This window comes from Elephantulus edwardii, unplaced genomic scaffold (genome assembly GCF_000299155.1).
Source record: "Elephantulus edwardii isolate Elephantulus edwardi_28Jun2011 unplaced genomic scaffold, EleEdw1.0 scaffold00185, whole genome shotgun sequence".
In the NCBI taxonomy this organism is placed as follows: Eukaryota; Metazoa; Chordata; class Mammalia; order Macroscelidea; family Macroscelididae; genus Elephantulus; species Elephantulus edwardii.
This window is the reverse complement of record NW_006399935.1, coordinates 3196030-3205096: the sequence shown is the minus strand read 5'-3', so window position 1 is coordinate 3205096 and position 9067 is coordinate 3196030. Positions and strand designations below refer to the sequence as shown.

The window sequence follows — 9067 nt, the reverse complement described above, 5'->3', positions numbered from 1 at the left end:
TTAACAGAGTAATACTGCATGAGGCTCGCTTGCTTGCTTGCTTGCTTGCTCTTTCTCTCTCTCTCTCTCTTTCTATTTCACAGCGACTTCACTGTGTTAACAGAGTAATACTGCATGAGGCTTTCTTTCTCTTCCTTCCTTCCTTCCTCCCTCCCTCCCTCCCTCCCTCCCTATTTCACAGCGACTTCACTGTGTTAACAGAGTAATACTGCATGAGGCTCGCTTGCTTGCTTGCTTGCTTGCTTGCTTGCTCTTTCTCTCTCTCTCTCTTTCTATTTCACAGCGACTTCACTGTGTTAACAGAGTAATACTGCATGAGGCTTTCTTTCTCTTTCTTTCTCTCCCTTCCTTCCCTCCCTCCCTCCCTCCTTTCTTTCTCTCTCCTCCTTTCTCTCTTTCCTTCCTTTCTCTCTCTCTCTCGCTCTTTTTTAAAAATGTGTGTACCGTCAAATCGGATCTGACTGGTACAGGAGGTGATTGTTCCTCCTCCTTCAGCAGAGCATCTAGTGGATTTGAACCGCGTACCTCTGGGATTGCAGTGCAACTTCTTGCCACTAGGCCACCAGAGCTTGCCTGCATGAGGCTTTCTTGAAGGTCACAGCTCTGGAAACAGATCACCAGGCTTTTGTACCGCAGCACCATGGGGTGGGTTTTACACTGTCAACTTTTATGTAGCTGCTGCTGTGAGTCCAGTCAATTCCAGCTCATTTTGGAAGTGGATGCCACTCCTGCTTCCAGGCTTGTTTTAATTGGGAAGCTCCAGCAAACACTGTGCACCGTGGGTCAATGATTATCACATTTGGCACATCAGTGTCACAGTGTTCACTATCACAGCAACCACGAGTTGCCTCTGTATAGTAATACACAGACCAGTGCTATACCACCTAGAAGAATGTTTGATAGAAAAACAATTTAAACCAGGCCTGAGGAGCACAGATTAAAAATTACCCACCCACCTTCGGCTTGGTAGCATAACTTTCTGTCCACTAGGCCAACGTAGCTCTCTCTATGTCATCGTTGTTATTGTTAGGTGCCGTCGAGTCGTAGATGACTCACAGCGACCCTATGAACGAAAGGCCTGAGCTCTGTGCATAGAGTTTCGAAGTCAATTTCACCGCGACTTCACTGAGTTAACAGAGTAATACTGCGTGAGGCTTCCTTGACGGTCACAGCTCTGGAAGCAGATCGCCAGGCCTTTGTACCGCAGCACCCTGGGGTGGGTTTTACACTGTCAACCTTTATGTAGCTGGTGCTGTGAGTTGCTGTCCAGTCAATTCCAGATCACAGCGCCCCCATGTGTGCGCAAAGTGCAACTGCCCCTTAGAGCTTTCAAGGCCTTTTTGAAACAGATGGCAGTAGGTCTGTCTTCAGAGGGGTGGGTTCGAATCACTTACCTTTAGCTTTAATCGGGTTTGTGCCACAGTAGGGTGGTGATTGAGTACAAACCCCTTACCGCCCCGAGAACGGAGAGGCCCTGTCTGTGTTCTGTGCCTTTGATTCTGACTCAGAGAGACTCTGTGATACCAAAACTGCCCCTTAGAGTTTCCTGAGCTGCTGTCTTTATGGGAGCAGTAGTTATGTGTTTCTCCTGAAGAGTAGCTGGTGGGTTCGAACTGCTGACCTTTTGGTTAGCAGCCAAGCATTTAATCACTGTGCCACCAGGGCTCCTTGCTGACACTCTAGTAGTTGAATAATAATAATAATAATAATAATAATAATAAACAACCAATAACAACGGTGATGTTGTTGTTGTAATGATTGTTGTTACGTGTCATCAAGTCCCTTGTGACTCATAGCGACCCTATGTACAAGACCCCTAAACGCCGTTCTATCCTGTGCCAACCTCACTGTCTCCAGCACACTCATTCCTACCACTCCAGTCACAGAATCGATCCATCTCATCGAAGGTCTTCCTCTCCTTCGCCGCCCCTCCACTCTGCCAAACATGATGTCCCTCTCCAAGGACCAGTCCCTCCTTGCAACATGCCCAAAATATGTCAGACGAAGCTTCAGAATCCTTGACTCCAAGGAGCATTCCGAATTCACCCTGTCCAGGACAAACCTGTTTGTTCTCCTAGCAGTCCACGGTATTCAACACTCTTCTCTAGCACCACAGCTCAAAGGCATCAATTCTCTTTCTATTATCCCTAGTCACTGTCCAACTTATTATTTACTGTTTTTCTTGCTTCCACCCATGCTCCCCTTTACCCAGCAACCAGAGTCCTGATAAGATGGAAATAAAAGACTATCACTCTGGTTCAAAATCCTTCCAAGGTGCTACGTTTGAAGTCAAAGCCCACGTCATCCCTGAGGTCCACTTGCATCCTCTTCCCCGTCCCCTCTCTGCTTTCCTCCAGCCACACAGGCCTCTTCTCTGTTTCTCTCAGGGGATCTAAGTCTTTGCATGTGCTGTTCCCTCTGCTAGGAGCTCTTTCCAATGCTACACTTTCTCAAATCCCACTTCTCTCCTCCTCTGCTTCCACCTGGTCCTCATGACTCATCACCGCCCACCTGGACCAGCACAGTCGCCTCCGCCCTGGTACCTGACTCGAGCTCAGCACCCCCGCTTCAGTTCTCCCAAGGCAGCCAGAGGACGCCCATGAGCACCTGAGTCAGGCCGGTCCCGTCTCTGCCCACCGTCCTCCAGGGCTCTCACGCCCTCCTGGTAAAAATCTAAGGCCTCTCAGAGGTCCACAGGGTCCCTGTACACCCTGCCATGTTCCCTTTCTGTCCTCACTCACTTCTATCTCCCCCTTTATCACTCCAGTTCAGCTATAGGGGCCTCTTCATTGTTCCTCCAGCTCACTAGGCCTGCTTGCCCCAGGGCCTTTGCACAGGCTGTCTCCTCAGTGATTTTATCCATTAACCCTACCTAGGAATTTAAAATGTCAGGAAAGCTCCTGGGCCTCTTCCTTTGTGGAGAGTTCTGGTTACACAGTAACTATGCTAAGTTCTTGTTACACAGTAACTTCTTCATGTTTATTAGATGCATTAATCCTAAGGACCCCCAAAGCAGATGTTACAAGCTCTGGGAAGCAGAGGCACAGCCAGGTTAAGGAGCTGGCGTGAAATCCCCCAGCCTGGTGGCTTGTTTATCTTCCCTGCTCCTCATCTCCTGACAGGTTGCCAGCTTCCCAGAACTGGGAGCTCGGCCATCTCTGCTCCCTGCTGCTGCCCCATCTGCTGGACTAGGACCCGGCATGCACTAGGTGCTCAATAAGTGTCTGCTGAGAGCCTGAAGCAGCACAGCTGAGCTCTAACCCAGGCTGTCTGGCTTCTGTCATGCTTGAACTACCGTCACCTAAACTTTTGCCAGTGAGTTGAACTGAGCTCACAAGCAGCTCTGCTGGGACTGTTATGAAAATTGACTGCCAGGTCTTCTTCCTGAAGATCGGCTGGTAGGTTTGAACCAGGGACCTTTCAGTTAGCACCTTATCCACTGTGCTCCCCAACACGATCCAGCTATTCCACTCTTAGGTATGTGTCCAGCAGAGCTGGATGTGCACAGAAGCAGCATTTGCCACAGTAGCCCAAAGGTGAAAACAACCCAGATGTGAGCAGTGGACCTCAGAGGAACGCAGTGTGTCTGTCCACACGCTGGTCCTGCTGCGTGCCACACCATGGACACCACGACACCACGCTGGGCGAGACAAGTCAGGCCGAAAGCACAAAGGGACAAGGATGAAGCACAAACGCCGTGATTCCAGCAAAATGAAATAAGTCGGGGTGTAGAATCTGAGATGCTTCGTGATTATGGGGGATGGAGGCAAGCCGAGGGGCACAGGGCTCTTCGCTTAGGGACACTGAGTAGCTTATATTGTGGGTGTGGAAGCATTTGGAGCAGGATAGATAGCAAGAATGATTGTGCAACTTGAAGTGTCATCAGCATCATTCGGTGAGAATTGTTCAGTTCGGTGTGTGTTTTGTTGTGTATATTTTTATCACAATAAGTGAGAGAGAAGAGGGGGAGAGAATAAAAAAGGAAAAGAGAGAGAAAGAGACAGAGGGAGAGGAGGAGAGAGACAAATAAAGAGGGAGAGGAGGGGATAGAGACAGAAAATACTTGAAATATAAAGAGCATCTCTTCCAGGAAGCCTTCCCTGAAACCCCAGTAGCTGTCAGATGCCTCCTCTGGGGCCCCACAAGCTGTCTGTATGTCCCTGATCATAACCCTGACCGCCCCCACAGTGATGACCCCCTTATGGTCATCAGGTTTCAGCTATGGCCACTGACTGTGTTCTGACTCATGGTGACCCCAAGTGGATCAGGGTAGAACTGTGTTCTTGGCTGTCATCTCTATGGAAGTGAGTCACCAGGCCTTTCTTCCACGTCGCCTCTGTTGGGCCTTTCAGTTAGCAGCCAGTCTCAAACTGCTTGTACCACAAGCCTTGTTTTCCCCTAAGCATTTGGCAGTCAAGGGAGGCAGGGGGCTTCCCTGCCCATGTCCACCGCGAAGACTCACCGAACACGAAGTTGTCTGGGCGGAAGATCTGGCCGAAGGGGCCAGAGCGGACAGAGTCCATGGTGCCAGGCTCCAGGTCCACCAGCACAGCCCTGGGGACGTAGTTCCCTCCTGCAGAGAGGAGCAGATGGAAGGTGGGGGCAGGGAGCTCGGGTCCCTCCCGCCCCTCCCTTGCCCTGCAGGCGCCCCCTCTCTTACCTGTGGCCTCATTGTAGTACACGTTGATCCTCTCCAGCTGCAGGTCACTGTCGCCGTGGTATGTGCCCGTGGGGTCAATGCCATGCTCATCACTAATCACCTCCCAAAACTGGGGGGGGGGATGGTGGTGAGGACAGCGAGATGGGGGCGTCCGGCCTCCCTCTCCCCAGCCCCGGGCCCTCTTGCACCTCCCTAGCTGCCCCTTCTCCCCCAGAGGTGACTGGTCACCGAGACATGCTAGCCAGCCAAGGATGAGGCAGCAAGAAGGTCGAGGTGGGGGTGGGGTGCGGCCAGTCACCACCCCAGTGGGGCTGCCGGTGTCATCCCGCCCGGCCAGCCAAGGCCAGGGGGCGGGGCGGGGTCCCTTTGTGCGCTTGGAGGGGACAGCTGGCCAGCTGTGAGCCCAGTTGTGGCAGGCGGACAGAAGACAGGCCCCATCCCCCCCGCCGCCCCCTTTGTTCCAGGTCTGGCTCTGCCCGAGCCCCTCCCCCACTGTCCCTGGGGTGCGGGCCTCCTGGGGACCCTGTCCCCCAAAGGCCCGGAATGGGGGCTTCGGGGGATCCCAGGCCCCCGGCCCTGGCCGCCCCCGCGCACCTTGGCTCCGATCTGGTTGCCGCACTGGCCGGCTTGTAGGTGCACGATCTCGCGCATGGTGGTGGCTCTGGAGGTGCTGGTGGCGCTGGTGGCGGTGGCGGCGCGCAGAGGCTGAGGCTGAGGCGGCGGTGGTGGCGGCTCTCTGTCCCTGCGTCCTGGGCGCCGCTATAAGAGCGGGCGGGTCCGCGTCATGGCCGGTCACGGGCCGCCCCGCCCCCTGGACCCGCCCCGGGACGAAGGGCGCCGGCTGCGCGGATGACCCTGCACCGGGGGCGCCCAGACCTGCGGGGCCCCGTTATCTCCATCCTATCCGCTCGGGGTCTGGCCTGGTGATGACAACTCTGTGTGTGTGTGTGTGCACGACATGACGCCCGGTCATCCAGGGGCTGGGAGGTCCACCCCTCTCCTCCCTTTATAACCTTCGCCCCAGGCCCTGCCTCAGTTTCTCTCTCTGCAGCCTCCCAGCCCGCTCCATTCCCCAGGTCTCTCCCCATTTCCCCCCTTATATTGATTGGGAATGGTGCAGATAGTTAAGCGCTGGCAAAGGCTGGTGTTTGGGAGTTTAACCCAGAGGCATCTCAAGAAAGGACTGGGATCAGCTTCCCAGAGCCTTGGAAGCCTCGGGTCCCAGTCCTGTGCTGCCCCTGGGGCCGCATGACTCGGTCCACTGACTGGGCAACTGGGTTTTCTCCATGGGGTGGAGCTGGGAGCGCCCATCTGTTATTATTGGATTCATTTTATTTTGGTGATTTTTTTGGGGTGTGGATGAGGTTTCTGGAGGCACTCTCTTAAAGTAAAAGCTGATTTTAAAACTGGGATGCTTGTAGAAGCTGACAGAGACTGCCTCCTGGACACGCCTGTCGCCTGTCGGGTTCTCCATCCCACGCAAGGGCGGGGTCACGCCTAGTCTGGCCTTGAGGCGCGTCCTGAAGGATAAGATTTGAGACTCAAAATTCAAACTCATAGCTGTCAAGTTGGGACCGACTCATAGCTGACCCTCCCACGGGTTTTCAGAGGCTGTGCACGGCTTAGGGAGGAGACTATCTTCCTCCACGAAGCAGCTGGAGCATTGAAACTGCTGGAGAGACGCTGCCTTTAGGTAAAATGATAAACTCCTCTGAGGACTCACTGCAGTGGAGTCAGACCTGGGGGAGGGCTGCCCATCTTTTTCTCACAAAGCATATGGTGCAGCTAGTGGGTTTGAACCATGTGCCTTGAGGATTGTAGCATACCTTTTTACCACTAGGCCACCAGAGCTCCCTAAAACTGCTAGAAGGAAACCGCCCCCCACCCCCACCCCCAGCATGCTAGAGCGCAGCTCCGCTCTGACACTCGTGGGGCCACCAGCAGTCAGTTCACGTGGAGAATGACTGGCTGTAGGCAGGCCGGGGGCTGGCATCTGTAAGAAGGCGTAGTGATGGTGCCAGGTCCCCAGAACTTCTGGGAGGATCCAGTGGGAAGGGGAAGTTCACAATTCAATGCCCTACACACATGGTCAAGTTGTAGCTGCTACAATTACAATTATTATCAGGGGTTGGCCAAGGCCTGCTGGGCCTCTCTCTTAAACGGGGTCACCTTCTGTGGTCAGCCTCCTGCCCCTGCAGCTGGGGAAGTGTCCTCCTCATTCCCAGGTTTACTTGCCCAGGGACTTGGGTAGGAGAGCAGTGAGGCTGAGGGGCAGCCAGTGAGTTATGTGTCTCTGGCTTGATTTTAAAAAAGAATGTGTTCACTTTGATGTTGCTGAGAATATCCACAGCAAAATGCATGAATTCAGCCACTTCTCTGTGGATTTCGCGCTGCTGGTTACATTCTTCTTTGAGTTGTGCAATGTTCTCAGACTCCTTTACTGACTTTTTTCTCCCCATGAACAGGGAGGGACTCACTCACTGGCCTTAAGATTTCTTGATAATGTGAAAAAAAAAAGTGTTTTTTTTTCCTTTGAATAAAAGTTGAAAATCATCTTAGATTTTCAATTATTTGTAGACATTGTTTTGTAACATGAATTGCATTTTATTACTGTGATTAGTAATAATGTGACAGTGACTCTAACAACAGGTTCCAGCGTGTTGGAGGTCATGAGGAGGTGATGGACAGGACAAGGCTCAGGCTTGTTCGCAGAGTCCGTGTGCATTGGAGTGGACTCAATGGCACCTAACAACAACAACAACAACAACAACAACAACAACAACAACAGCAATCAAACCACCGTCAAATATGACTCGATAATCCTTTGAGCTGCTGTTGTCAACTTGAGCCTATGTGAGCAGTTCTATAAAGACCATAACTTTGAAGACTTGCATTTTTAAAACTAGTATTTGATTTGGCAGGTGCTCTGGTGGCCTAGTGGTAAGAAGCTGCACTGCAATCCCCAAAGCACGTGGTTCAAATCCACCAGCTGCTCTGAGGGAGAAGGATGGGCAATTTACTGCCTCTGAAAACTCGCTGGAGGCCAGCTATGTCTAAGTTCTGCTCCATGGCATGCAACAACAACAACAGAAGTGTTTGGTTTTGGTTTAAAGATGTCTGCAGAGAATAGTTGTGTTTTAAAGTTTAAAGATTATCATAGGGTAGTAGTGTCAGAGGTTCATTCACCCTCCTTAGCACTGCAAAGTGTGGAGTTCGTGACAATTTGAGATTCTGCCCTGCATGTGCCCCCCCCCCAATCAGAATGCTTCTGTAGACTTGTGCTCATGGTATTCAGTTATAGTGACTGGGAGTGTCTAATTCAGGTCTCATGGTTAAGGGAATCATGTTCACGGAGGCGTTGGGCATGCATCTCATTCTTCCTCCCTTTCCTGACTTCCCTTCCTCCTCCACTGCTCCAGACCAGTCGAGACCCGGGTCCTCATGACGCTGGCATCATTTTATCCCTGCGTGCACAGTCTGACCTGTGGCTTGCACCTGGGGCTGCTTATACTGTCCTCTCCTGGGGGTCGTTGGACAATGTCTGCTGGCATGTTTCGCTGTCATGACGCAAAGCTACCAGTATCGTGTGGGTGAAGGCCAGAGATGCTGCTCTGCTCTCTTCAGCATGTGTTACGACCCCCATAGCAAAGAACTGTCTGGCCCCCAGCATCAGTAGTGCTGAGGTGGGAGGCACAGACCAAGTGCCAGATAAAGAATAAACAAAATGTGGCCCATCTTACGATGTTCATACTCAGTCATAAAGGCAGATGAAGTTCTTTTAAAATGTATTTTATTATTAGTATTATTGTGCATGTGTACCATCAAATCGGATCTGACTGGTATAGGAGGAAATTGTCCCTTCCTCTCCAGCAGAGCATCTGGTGGATTTGAACCCCTCACCTCTAGGATTGCAGTGCAGCTTCTTGCCACTAGGCCACCAGAGCTTGCTGCAGATGGAGTTCTGATACAACCTTCCACTCGGGTGAACCCTAAAGACCTCATACTGCGAGAAATGTCAGTTTCTAGAGAAGAAATACCCTGTGATGCCACCTACATAGGGAGCTCCCATGGCCTAGTGGTAAGAAGCGGTGCTACAATCCTCAAAACACATGGTTCAAATCGACCAGCTGCTTCTCAGGAGAAGGATGGGCAGTCTCCTCTCGTGCAATTATCTGCCTCTGAAAACCTGCTGGAGGGTCGCTGTGGATTGGTTCCAACTTGACAGCGCTCAACCGTCACCACCAACTCTACACAATATTTAGGTAAATGTATGTTGTTATTGTTTATTGTCAAATCAGAACTGATCCATAGCTGACTTGCAGTGGCTTTCCAGAGGTGGTCAATCACATGGGAGGAGATTGCCCATCGTTCTCCTGTGGAGCAGTTGGTAGACTTGAACTGCACACC

At 51.9% G+C, this 9067-nt stretch overlaps 1 protein-coding gene across 2 annotated transcripts in view; it reads right to left on the bottom strand.

Moving 5' to 3' along the window:
- The window catches only part of TUBB4A (tubulin, beta 4A class IVa), a 6901-nt gene extending 1515 nt beyond the window's left edge, over positions 1-5386 (bottom strand). Inside the window, exons 1-3 of one of the 2 annotated variants that reach the window (XM_006896356.1) lie at positions 5255-5386; positions 4661-4769; positions 4463-4573 (exon numbers count right to left, since the gene is read on the bottom strand). In XM_006896356.1, coding sequence (XP_006896418.1) covers positions 4463-4573; positions 4661-4769; positions 5255-5311 — 277 coding nt within the window. In that variant the 5' untranslated portion in view covers positions 5312-5386. Of the gene's footprint in view, positions 1-4462; positions 4574-4648; positions 4770-5254 lie in introns of both variants that reach the window. The other variant, XM_006896357.1, reaches the window with a different exon arrangement.
- Positions 5387-9067: the final 3681 nt, after the last annotated feature.